Raw genomic sequence first — 13,661 nt, forward strand, 5'->3', positions numbered from 1 at the left:
CTTCTTAATGGATTTAGAAACAAAATCTCTTATGTTAACAAGAACACTGAGTATTAGATGTTGACGGAACAGCAACAGGTAATGTAACATTACTAAAGGAAATATTATCTGCATTAACAAGTTTGTCATGACATTCATTACAAACAACAGCTGGAGGAACAGATACCACAAGTTTACAGCACATACACTTAACTTTGGTAGAGCCAGCACCAGGCAGCGTTTTTCCAGAAGTATCTTTTGACTCAGTGTCAATCTGGGACATCTTGCAATATGTAATAGAAAAAACAACATATAAAGCAAAATTGATCAAATTCCTTAAATGACAGTTTCAGGAATGGGAAAAAAATGCCAGTGAACAAGCTTCTAGCAACCAGAAGCAATAAATAATGAGACTTAAATAATGTGGAGACAATAGTGACTCCCATATTTTTTAGCGTCAAAAAAGACGCCCACATTATTTGGCGCCTAAATGCTTTTGGCGCCAGAAATGACGCCACATCCGGAACGCCAACACTTTTGGCGCAAAAAACGTCAAAAATGACGCAACTTCCGGCGACATGTATGACGCCGGAAACAGAAAAAAAATTTTGCGCCAAAAAAGTCTGCGCCAAGAATGACGCAATAAAATGAAGCATTTTCAGCCCCTGCGAGCCTAACAGCCCACAGGGAAAAAAGTCAAATTTTAAGGTAAGAAAAAAATTGATTTATTCATATGCATTATCCCAAATATGAAACTGACTGTCTGAAAACATAATTTATGTAAGAACTTACCTGATAAATTCATTTCTTTCATATTAGCAAGAGTCCATGAGCTAGTGACGTATGGGATATACATTCCTACCAGGAGGGGCAAAGTTTCCCAAACCTCAAAATGCCTATAAATACACCCCTCACCACACCCACAATTCAGTTTAACGAATAGCCAAGAAGTGGGGTGATAAAAAAGTGCGAAAGCATATAAAATAAGGAATTGGAATAATTGTGCTTTATACAAAATCATAACCACCACAAAAAAAGGGCGGGCCTCATGGACTCTTGCTAATATGAAAGAAATGAATTTATCATGTTAGTTCTTACATAAATTATGTTTTCTTTCATGTAATTAGCAAGAGTCCATGAGCTAGTGACGTATGGGATAATGACTACCCAAGATGTGGATCTTTCCACACAAGAGTCACTAGAGAGGGAGGGATAAAATAAAGACAGCCAATTCCTGCTGAAAATAATCCACACCCAAAATAAAGTTTAACGAAAAACATAAGCAGAAGATTCAAACTGAAACCGCTGCCTGAAGTACTTTTCTACCAAAAACTGCTTCAGAAGAAGAAAATACATCAAAATGGTAGAATTTAGTAAAAGTATGCAAAGAGGACCAAGTTGCTGCTTTGCAGATCTGGTCAACCGAAGCTTCATTCCTAAACGCCCAGGAAGTAGAAACTGACCTAGTAGAATGAGCTGTAATTCTCTGAGGCGGAGTTTTACCCGACTCAACATAGGCAAGATGAATTAAAGATTTCAACCAAGATGCCAAAGAAATGGCAGAAGCTTTCTGGCCTTTTCTAGAACCGGAAAAGATAACAAATAGACTAGAAGTCTTACGAAAAGATTTCGTAGCTTCAACATAATATTTCAAAGCTCTAACAACATCCAAAGAATGCAACGATTTCTCCTTAGAATTCTTAGGATTAGGACATAATGAAGGAACCACAATTTCTCTACTAATGTTGTTGGAATTCACAACTTTAGGTAAAAATTCAAAAGAAGTTCGCAACACCGCCTTATCCTGATGAAAAATCAGAAAAGGAGACTCACAAGAAAGAGCAGATAATTCAGAAACTCTTCTGGCAGAAGAGATGGCCAAAAGGAACAAAACTTTCCAAGAAAGTAATTTAATGTCCAATGAATGCATAGGTTCAAACGGAGGAGCTTGAAGAGCTCCCAGAACCAAATTCAAACTCCAAGGAGGAGAAATTGACTTAATGACAGGTTTTATACGAACCAAAGCTTGTACAAAACAATGAATATCAGGAAGAATAGCAATCTTTCTGTGAAAAAGAACAGAAAGAGCAGAGATTTGTCCTTTCAAAGAACTTGCGGACAAACCCTTATCTAAACCATCCTGAAGGAACTGTAAAATTCTCGGTATTCTAAAAGAATGCCAGGAAAAATGATGAGAAAGACACCAAGAAAAATAAGTCTTCCAGACTCTATAATATATCTCTCGAGATACAGATTTACGAGCCTGTAACATAGTATTAATCACAGAGTCAGAGAAACCTCTTTGACCAAGAATCAAGCGTTCAATCTCCATACCTTTAAATTTAAGGATTTCAGATCCTGATGGAAAAAAGGACCTTGTGACAGAAGGTCTGGTCTTAACAGAAGAGTCCACGGTTGGCAAGAGGCCATCCGGACAAGATCCGCATACCAAAACCTGTGAGGCCATGCCGGAGCTACCAGCAGAACAAACGAGCATTCCTTCAGAATCTTGGAGATTACTCTTGGAAGAAGAACTAGAGGCGGAAAGATATAGGCAGGATGATACTTCCAAGGAAGTGATAATGCATCCACTGCCTCCGCCTGAGGATCTCGGGATCTGGACAGATACCTGGGAAGTTTCTTGTTTAGATGGGACGCCATCAGATCTATTTCTGGAAGTTCCCACATTTGAACAATCTGAAGAAATACCTCTGGGTGAAGAGACCATTCGCCAGGATGCAACGTTTGGCGACTGAGATAATCCGCCTCCCAATTGTCTACACCTGGGATATGAACCGCAGAGATTAGACAGGAGCTGGATTCCGCCCAAACCAAAATTCGAAATACTTCTTTCATAGCCAGAGGACTGTGAGTCCCTCCTTGATGATTGATGTATGCCACAGTTGTGACATTGTCTGTCTGAAAACAAATGAACGATTCTCTCTTCAGAAGAGGCCAAAACTGAAGAGCTCTGAAAATTGCACGGAGTTCCAAAATATTGATCGGTAATCTCACCTCCTGAGATTCCCAAACTCCTTGTGCCGTCAGAGATCCCCACACAGCTCCCCAACCTGTGAGACTTGCATCTGTTGAAATTACAGTCCAGGTCGGAAGCACAAAAGAAGCCCCCTGAATTAAACGATAAGGCTACCGAAGGGAATGGTTGTGACTGAAGGTTTCGACAAGCTGTAATCAACTTTAGACGTCTCTTGTCTGTTAAAGACAGAGTCATGGACACTGAATCCATCTGGAAACCCAGAAAGGTTACCCTTGTCTGAGGAATCAAAGAACTTTTTGGTAAATTGATCCTCCAACCATGATCTTGAAGAAACAACACAAGTCGATTCGTATGAGATTCTGCTAAATGTAAAGACTGAGCAAGTACCAAGATATCGTCCAAATAAGGAAATACCACAATACCCTGTTCTCTGATTACAGACAGCAGGGCACCGAGAACCTTTGTAAAAATTCTTGGAGCTGTAGCTAGGCCAAACGGCAGAGCCACAAACTGGTAATGCTTGTCCAGAAACGAGAATCTCAGGAACTGATAATGATCTGGATGAATCGGAATATGCAGATATGCATCCTGTAAATCTATTGTGGACATATAATTCCCTTGCTGAACAAAAGGTAAGATAGTCCTTACAGTTACCATCTTGAAAGTTGGGATCCTTACATAACGATTCAATATTTTTAGATCCAGAACTGGTCTGAAAGAATTCTCCTTCTTTGGTACAATGAAGAGATTTGAATAAAACCCCATCCCCTGTTCCGGAACTGGAACTGGCATAATTACTCCAGTCAACTCTAGATCTGAAACACATTTCAGAAATGCTTGAGCTTTTACTGGATTTACTGGGACATGGGAAAGAAAAAATCTCTTTGCAGGAGGTCTCAACTTGAAACCAATTCTGTACCCTTCTGAAACAATGCTCTGAATCCAAAGATTGTGAACAGAATTGATCCAAATTTCCTTGAAAAAACGTAACCTGCCCCCTACCAGCTGAGCTGGAATGAGGGCCGCACCTTCATGTGGACTTAGAAGCAGGCTTTGCCTTTCTAGCTGGCTTGGATTTATTCCAGACTGGAGATGGTCTCCAAACTGAAACTGCTCCTGAGGATGAAGGATCAGGCTTTTGTTCTTTGTTGAAACGAAAGGAACGAAAACGATTATTAGCCCTGTTTTTACCTTTAGATTTTTTATTCTGTGGTAAAAAAGTTCCTTTCCCACCAGTAACAGTTGAAATAATGGAATCCAACTGAGAACCAAATAATTTGTTACCCTGGAAAGAAATGGAAAGTAAAGTTGATTTAGAAGCCATATCAGCATTCCAAGTTTTAAGCCATAAAGCTCTTCTAGCTAAAATAGCTAGACATATAAACCTGACATCAACTCTGATAATATCAAAAATGGCATCACAGATAAAATTATTAGCATGCTGAAGAAGAATAATAATATCATGAGAATCACGATGTGTTACTTGTTGCGCTAAAGTTTCCAACCAAAAAGTTGAAGCTGCAGCAACATCAGCCAAAGATATAGCAGGTCTAAGAAGATTACCTGAACACAGATAAGCTTTTCTTAGAAAGGACTCAATTTTCCTATCTAGAGGATCCTTAAACGAAGTACCATCTGACGTAGGAATAGTAGTACGTTTAGCAAGGGTAGAAATAGCCCCATCAACTTTAGGGATCTTGTCCCAAAATTCTAATCTGTCAGACGGCACAGGATATAAATGCTTAAAACGTTTAGAAGGAGTAAATGAATTACCCAAATTATCCCATTCTTTGGAAATTACTGCAGAAATAGCATTAGGAACAGGAAAAACTTCTGGAATAACCACAGGAGCTTTAAATACCTTATCTAAACGTTTAGAATTAGTATCAAGAGGACCAGAATCCTCTATTTCTAAAGCAATTAGTACTTCTTTAAGTAAAGAACGAATAAATTCCATTTTAAATAAATATGAAGATTTATCAGCATCAACCTCTGAGACAGAATCCTCTGAACCAGAGGAATCATCAGAATCAGAATGATGATGTTCAGTTAAAAATTCATCTGTAGGGAGAGAAGTTTTAAAAGATTTTTTACGTTTACTAGAAGGAGAAATAACAGACATAGCCTTCTTTATGGATTCAGAAACAAAATCTCTTATATTATCAGGAACATTCTGCACCTTAGATGTTGAAGGAACTGCAACAGGCAATGGTACTTTACTAAAGGAAATATTATCTGCTTTAACAAGTTTGTCATGACAATCAATACAAACAACAGCTGGAGGAATAGCTACCAAAAGTTTACAGCAGATACACTTAGCTTTGGTAGATTCAGCACTTGACAGCGATTTTCCTGTAGTATCTTCTGACTCAGATGCAACGTGAGACATCTTGCAATATGTAAGAGAAAAAACAACATATATATAAAGCAAAATTGATCAAATTCCTTAAATGACAGTTTCAGGAATGGGAAAAAATGCCAAAGAACAAGCTTCTAGCAACCAGAAGCAATAAAAAATGAGACTTAAATAATGTGGAGACAAAAGTGACGCCCATTTTTTTTTTTTTTTTTTTTGCGCCAAATAAGACGCCCACATTATTTGGCGCCTAAATGCTTTTTGGCGCCAAAAATGACGCCACATCCGGAACGCCGACATTTTTGGCGCAAAATAACGTCAAAAAATGACGCAACTTCCGGCGACACGTATGACGCCGGAAACGGAAATAGAATTTTTGTGCCAAAAAAGTCTGCGCCAAGAAGGACGCAATAAAATGAAGCATTTTCAGCCCCCGCGAGCCTAACAGCCCACAGGGAAAAAGTCAAATTTTAAGGTAAGAAAAATGTTACATTAAAATGCATTATCCCAAATATGAAACTGACTGTCTGAAAATAAGGAAAGTTGAACATTCTGAGTCAAGGCAAATAAATGTTTGAATACATATATTTAGAACTTTATAAACAAAGTGCCCAACCATAGCTAGGAGTGTCACAGAAAATAAGACTTACTTACCCCAGGACACTCATCTACATATAGCAGATAGCCAAACCAGTACTGAAACGAGAATCAGCAGAGGTAATGGTATATATAAGAGTATATCGTCGATCTGAAAAGGGAGGTAAGAGATGAATCTCTACGACCGATAACAGAGAACCTATGAAATAGACCCCTTAGAAGGAGATCACTGCATTCAAATAGGCAATACTCTCCTCACATCCCTCTGACATTCACTGCACGCTGAGAGGAAAACCGGGCTCCAACTTGCTGCGGAGCGCATATCAACGTAGAATCTAGCACAAACTTACTTCACCACCTCCATCGGAGGCAAAGTTTGTAAAACTGAATTGTGGGTGTGGTGAGGGGTGTATTTATAGGCATTTTGAGGTTTGGGAAACTTTGCCCCTCCTGGTAGGAATGTATATCCCATACGTCACTAGCTCATGGACTCTTGCTAATTACATGAAAGAAATAAGGAACGTTGAACATCCTGAGTCAAGGCAAATAAATGTTTGAATACATATATTTAGAACTTTATATAAAAGTGCCCAACCATAGCTTAGAGTGTCACAGAAAATAAGACTTACTTACCCCAGGACACTCATCTACATGTAGTAGAAAGCCAAACCAGTACTGAAACGAGAATCAGTAGAGGTAATGGTATATATAAGAGTATATCGTCGAGCTGAAAAGGGAGGTAAGAGATGAATCTCTACGACCGATAACAGAGAACCTATGAAATAGCCCCCGTAGAAGGAGATCATTGAATTCAAATAGGCAATACTCTCCTCACATCCCTCTGACATTCACTGCACGCTGAGAGGAAAACCGGGCTCCAACCTGCTGCGGAGCGCATATCAACGTAGAATCTAGCACAAACTTACTTCACCACCTCCATAGGAGGCAAAGTTTGTAAAACTGATTTGTGGGTGTGGTGAGGGGTGTATTTATAGGCATTTTGAGGTTTGGGAAACTTTGCCCCTCCTGGTAGGAATGTATATCCCATACGTCACTAGCTCATGGACTCTTGCTAATTACATGAAAGAAATCAAGGGGTTCCAGTCTTCTTTAAGAAATAGCAATTTTTAAATAAATGTATTTAAGCAGATTTACTACTTTAAAATATTTGAGCAGTTTCTAGCTTATCTTGAACAGATTAAAATATTCACCAGACAATTCTCCAGCAAGAAGTATCTGGTGAGCCAATTAGATTGCAAGAACCCACCAATCGCCAGCTATGTTTAGCTTGGGTGCTGCAGTGCTTAACCTCCTTTGCAGGGGTTAAACAACTTTATGGCAAGTAATGTAAAAAAATAAATAACAAATATATATATATATATATATATATATATATATATATATATATATATATATATATATATATACACACACACACACACAAACAAAAAGGTATCGGCGTACATCTATTTTCAAAAGCACAACATATTTTTTTAACTGCTACAAAAAAATGCCTGCAAACAACATCAAGGGACAACTATTCTTTTTAAATAAAATTGGGATCTTAGTCACACAATATGGCCATATTTTGCCCAGTCAGTCACCACTTACAAGGTGCCCCAATATAGACTGGTCCTAACACTACAGTCCTTTTGCCACAGAGGGCTGAATCATTCCTGCTTTTACTCTTCGTAATAGAATGAGACTCCCTAGCTTAATATTCACAACTCCATTACACTGTCACGAGCACACCTGAGCTTGGGTGGGGTGCTTAAACCAATGGGAGATGGTCAGTCTCCCTGATTATTTTTAAATACAGATACAAAATTTGTTTATATATATATATATATATATATATATATATATATATATATATATATATATATATGTGTGTGTGTGTGTGTGTGTGTGTGTGTGTGTGTGTGTGTGTGTGTGTGTGTGTGACATGCTCTAAAAAATACGGGCATGTAATTTTTCTAAATTTTTTTTATACACTTTATCTAGGAGATGAAAAGTTTCAGTGAACATAGTTCTTTCTAGTCTTGGAAGCTGTATGGAGTCAGCTGGCCCCTGTGCACTCGGTTCTGTCACCAGTCTGGTTCTGTTGGACATTGCAGTACACAGCACCACAACTCCATTTGTGCAACTCATCATTCTCCAGCAGCTTCTAGAACAGGATGGTCTGGATACAGTAGAAATACATTGGCAAAGCTCACCTTTAGCAGCAGGTAAGGGATGAAAGAGGTTCCTTCTAGGTCAGTCATGTGGTATTCCTCCTGGCTAAGCATGGTAAAGACCAGTTTCAGGAACTCCAGTACCTTCATTAGAACACTAGTATTCGTGTCAAAGAAACGCAGAGTGAGCCACTTCAAAATTATGTCCAGACAGCTCATAATACCTTCTTTCTCACTCTCCACATGCTAACGGAGAAAATTAGACAAAGTCAGGATTTATGGGAGAAAGATAATGAACAATAGTACAAGCAATTTATTTTTTTTTAAATATAAACTCCCAACAGATTTATGTACATTACTACACTGATTCAGTTATGTCACATGAATATCACAACTAACTGCTGGCTCATTCTTTTTATTAAAGGGCCACTGTAAGTAAATATTTTCTATGCCTGTTACTAACTACCCCAAATACGCTTTTTATCAATAGCATTTCATTAACATATCTCTACCGTATATCAGAAATCTTGTCTGCAAATTTAATTGTTTTCCAAACCCACTCCGTGGGTATCCTTTGCTCTGTACCAATCCGTTTACAGTACCTAGGTTTCAAAATGGCGCTTTAAACACAGAGTTATTGGTTTAAGTATTTTGAACATGCAGTGCTGAAAATAGTGGGCAGGATAACGTGACATCATCGGCGAATAAAAGATATAACTTTTAGAACGTTTTGAAACTTTGTTTTGGAGAAAATATAGGTCAGTAGGTTTTAATTAATGTTTATTAACTTTAATATGTTAGTTTTTTAGCTTAAAAATTATAACAGAAAGTAATCCTTTAACTTTCCACATGAACCCTTCAGAAACCTTAAGCCACCATTAGCAAGTCCTGACATGACCAATACAATTGGATTGTGGTGTTGTGTGGTATCAAAGGGATAGGAAAGTTAAAATTAAAAGAAATATATGATTTTGATGAAGCATATCATTTTAAGACACATTAACTTGTGCTAATTTTACATTGATCTCTTGGTATCATTTGTTGAAAAACTATTTATGCTTACCCGATAAATGATTCTCTTTCGGAATGATGATAGCCCATAGGGCTCCATAACATGTGGGATATAATTTCCACCACTAGAAGGAGGCCAAGAACCCACACACGAGCTAAAAGGGACAGTCTACACCAGAATATTTGTTGTTTTAAAAGATAGATAATCCCTTTATTACCCATTCCCTAGTTTTACATAACCAACACGGTTATATTAATATACTTTTTACCTCTGTGATTATCTTGTATCTAAGCCTCTGCAAACTGCCCCCTCATTTCAGTTCTTTTGACAGACTTGCACTTTAGCCAATCAGTGCTGGATCCTAGGAAATCCATGTTCGTGAGTACAGTGTTATCTATATGAAACACATGAACTAATACCCTCTAGTGGGGAAAAACTGTCAAAATGGCCTGAAATAAGAGGCGGCCTTCAAGGGCTTAGACATTAGCATGTGAACCTCCTAGGTTTAGCTTTAACTAAGAATACCAAGAGAACAAAGCAAAACCGGTGATAGAAGAAAAATTGGAAAATTGTTTAAAATGACATGCCCTATGAGAATAATGAAAGTTTCTTTTGGACTAGACTGTCCCTTTAAATTCCCTCCCATCTCTCATCAGTTTAACGCATAGCCGTGCAGAGAATAGAAAACATAGGAAGGAAAAGACAAAATCAGGGTCTATAGAGGTGCAAATTAGAACTGTCACCCCAAAAATGTAAATGGGTGGGGCCTATGAACCATCATCATTAGGAGAATTTATCAGGTAAGCAAAAATTAGGGTTTCTTTCGTATAATGATGATAGTCCATAAGGATCCATAACATGTGGGGTTAATACCCAAGCAGAAAAGTCTGTGTTATGAAAATGGTGGGACAATTTTAAAGCAGTTTTATTAGACACTGCAGCCTGAAAGACTTTCCTGCCAAAAGCTGCATGCGAAGAAGCAAAAACATCAATAAGTGGTAACATTTAAAAAAGGTATGCAGAGCAGACCATGTTGCAGCTTTGCAAGTCTGCTTCAAAGATTCATTATTTTGAAAGTCCAGGAACTTGCAACTGATCTTGTGTAATGTGCTGTGTTACGTTTAGGGGGCACATTTTTTGCTGCCAAGATGGCCTTGTGGATTACCCGTTTGAGCCAAGAGGCCAAAACTACAGTAGTAGCCTTCTGCCCTTTACGAGTCCCAGCAAGCTGGAAGATTGTCAAGTTCCTTAATAGATTAAAGATAATAATTTTGATGTAGTCAGAACATTGAAGTTTTAAGTTTTAAAGTTCTAGAGCAGAGAAATAAGCCTCACAACTGGCCTAATTCCGACTAGCACCTGGACAAAAGTCTGAAGCCCAAAATGGGTAAAGAAAGAACACCCCAAGGGTCAAAGAAGGACCTTGAATCCATCAAGAGAGAGAATGTCTGACGGACAAGTCCAGAGCAATCTGCTGTTCTAGATAATTCTTTGACCACTTATTATGTTTAGACAGTTGAAGGGGTTGCAAGTGGAAGTGGGCAAAGGGAACAGCGTCCAAAGCCGCAACCATTAGACCCACTACCTCCATGCATAGGGCTACTGATGGAAATGTAGTATGTTGCAGGGACAGACAAGCCTTCTGAAGTTTTATTCTGAGTGACTCAGTCAGGAATAGACGCATTGGGACAGAATCTATGATGACTCCTAGAAAGGACACCCTCGTATGCTAGGAGATAAAGCGTTCTTTGGAACATTGATTCTACAACAATAGTCTTGGAGGAAAGATAGCAACTTTTGGGTAAGAGCAATAGCCGGAGGCAGGAAAAAAGCGTGCACTAAGATAACATCCAAATAAGCGGCAATTTAGATCCCCTGTGCTCTGAGCACCACCAACAACGTTCCTAGCACCTTTATAAAGTGTGAGGAGCTGTATTCACGACAACTGATGGGGATTGTCTAGGAATGCAAACTTAAGTAACTGATGGTGATCCTTGTGGATAGAGATGCGCAGATATGCATGCTTAAGGTCTATAATAGGCATGAATCGACCCTGTTGGATTAATGGTAAAAATTTGCTAATTGTTATCATCTTGAAAGTAGGTACCCTTAGGATTTTGTTTAGAGTTTTCAAGTCTAAGATGGTCTGAAAGTCCTTTCCTTTCTCGAGTAAAAACCTTGGACCAGCTCTGAGACAGGTATAGGGACAAACACTGCCATGCCCTCCAGGTTCTGGATACATTAGAAAAAAAGGAAGCCACCTTTGCATTATTTCTGGTTAAAGCAAGGTGCCATAGCTGCATTTAAACTCTTAACCTTTAGCTTTTAAGGAAAGTTACCTAACCCTTAAGCCATCATGTGATGTTTCCCCAAGAGGATTCAACTAGGAGGACTCTGCTTCTAAGAGAAGGAAAATTCAACAAGGATCTGGCTGAAAACTGCTTAAACAGTGCAGTCAGATGTCCTGCTGTATTCCCTCTCAGCTGCAGCTCTGAAGTGAGAAGGAAAGAGCGCCAAGCTGAGGGGGTGGGGCTATCGCCCGGAGTGTTACCAGTAACTCAGAGAGGCCAAAGGAACTGAAAGAAAAGTGCACAAACACTAAAAAAAAAAAAAAAAAAAAAAACACACCTGCCACAGCAAATAAAATTACTCCTGCAGAGCTAACCGGATTTCTAATAATGAAACCCCAACTTAAAAGAGCAGTTAACTTGTCTTAAAGGGACAGTCTAGTCAAAATTCTGATTCAGATAGGGAATGCAATTTTAACCCTTTCATGCCGGGGTTAACTTGTCTACATCGGAACAACTGTCTTGCGATTGTGCACGTGATCACAAGATTTTAAAGATGGGATCGCGTCAGGGGGGCGTCCTTATGATGCTAGGCATGCCCTCCAGACTGCAATCCTATCAGGGAAGCGCCAGTGGCTTCAGGAAAGCCAAGCGGATAGGACATTGCATTTCGTCCTTCGACGCTAAAGCCCAGCAAAATTCAGACGAAATGCAACGTCCTAAAGGCGTTAAAGGGTTAAACAACTTTCCAATTCACTTTTATCATCGAATTTGCTTTGTTCCCTTGGTATTCTTTGTTGAAAGCTAAACCTAGATAGGCTCATATTTGAAGGCCGCCCCTTATTTCAATGCATTTGGCAGTTTTTCACAACTAGAGGGCGTAAGTTCATGTGTCCCATACAGATAACATTGTGACCACACCCGTGAAGTTACAAATGAGAGGGCACTGATTGGCTAAAATGCATGTCTGTCAAAAGAACTGAAATAAGGGGGCAGTCTGCAAAGACTTAGATACAAGGTAATCACAGAGGTAAAAAGTGCATTAATATAACCGTGTTGGTTATGCAAAAAAGGGGAATGAGTAATAAAGGGATTATCTATCTTTTTAAACAATTACCATTCGGTAGTAGACTGTCCCTTTAAAAGGACAGTCACTTATTTATTTTTTAAATGGTGAAAAAACAGGGGTCCCCAGGGCTGCCAAGGGTTAAAAGGGTTGTCAGTACTCTACGTATGTCCCCCAGAGTGAGATAGGGTAGCTAGGTACCTAAAAATAGAAAAAAGTGTTTCAGCAGGAGAGCCATGTCTGTGCAGTGGTAAGCCACCGGCTTACCAGTCACCAGGCACCAAGGTGCAGCAGTATCCAGTAGAGAGTACATCCAGTGCTGGTACGTGTACCGCAGAGGATATCTGAAGGAAATAACTGTATCCCACAAGGGGAGCTGCTGTAAAATCTCTTTGTAAATGATATGTCCCAGAGATAAGGGTCTCACATTGGTCCAAGCTCCCAAACATGAATACATAAGCAAGTAGCTTAAACATCTACATTTTCAAACTTCTCCTGTGAGGCCAAGAACAAAAACTGAGGAGAGATGAGAGGGAATTTAAGATCTCATGTGGGTTCTTGGCCTCCTCCTACTGGCGGGAGTTGTATCCCACATGTTCTGGAGCCCTATGGACTATCATCATTATACGAAAGAATATGTGCTTAGCAGCAGCAATGCACTACAGGAAGCTAGCTGGGTATTGGCGGCTACACACACACACCTGTTATGTCATTGGCTAACCAAATGTGTTCAGATACTCCCAGAAGTGCATTGCTGCTCTGCAGGGATGAAACAGAGCATTTTATTATTGCACTATTGACTGCATTTAACAGTATTTTCTTTTTTGCTTTAACGTTCATACCGGTTAGACAGTGCTAAGGATTAAAAGGGACAGTAAACACATTGAAACTAATGCTTAAAATGCTCAATTATGTATGGTAAATTACCCTCATTCTTGAAGTCTGAAAACTGCATTTTCCAGCCCTGAAAACTGAAAGAGCATATGGCAGACTTCACAAGACTAATCTTGCCATCTCTCTCCTCAATTTGCAGTTTGATATCTTATCTTGCCTGCTGACACCAAACAATAGAGATAACGATAGTAACAGGCCCTCATCTCCAGAGTCAAGGCCAGATAGGCTCCACCAAATAAGTTAAGGTGGCGTTTGACCACTGTAAAACAAAGTGTTTCTGTTCTAACATCATTCACA

General features: G+C 39.2%; 1 protein-coding gene and 1 non-coding gene across 2 annotated transcripts in view; both read right to left on the reverse strand.

The window, feature by feature from the left end:
- Positions 1–13,661, reverse strand: part of CKAP5 (cytoskeleton associated protein 5) — a 397,759-nt gene that overhangs the window by 110,845 nt on the left and 273,253 nt on the right. The window contains exon 30 of the mRNA XM_053689307.1: positions 8,147–8,350. Within this exon, the coding sequence (XP_053545282.1) occupies positions 8,147–8,350 (204 nt within the window). The remainder of the gene's footprint in view (positions 1–8,146; positions 8,351–13,661) is intronic.
- On the reverse strand, positions 7,984–8,091 carry LOC128637127 (small nucleolar RNA SNORD67). The gene has a single exon (XR_008398991.1). It is a non-coding gene; the product is annotated as a small nucleolar RNA SNORD67 (small nucleolar RNA).

This window comes from Bombina bombina, chromosome 7, assembly GCF_027579735.1.
Source record: "Bombina bombina isolate aBomBom1 chromosome 7, aBomBom1.pri, whole genome shotgun sequence".
NCBI classification, from domain to species: Eukaryota; Metazoa; Chordata; class Amphibia; order Anura; family Bombinatoridae; genus Bombina; species Bombina bombina.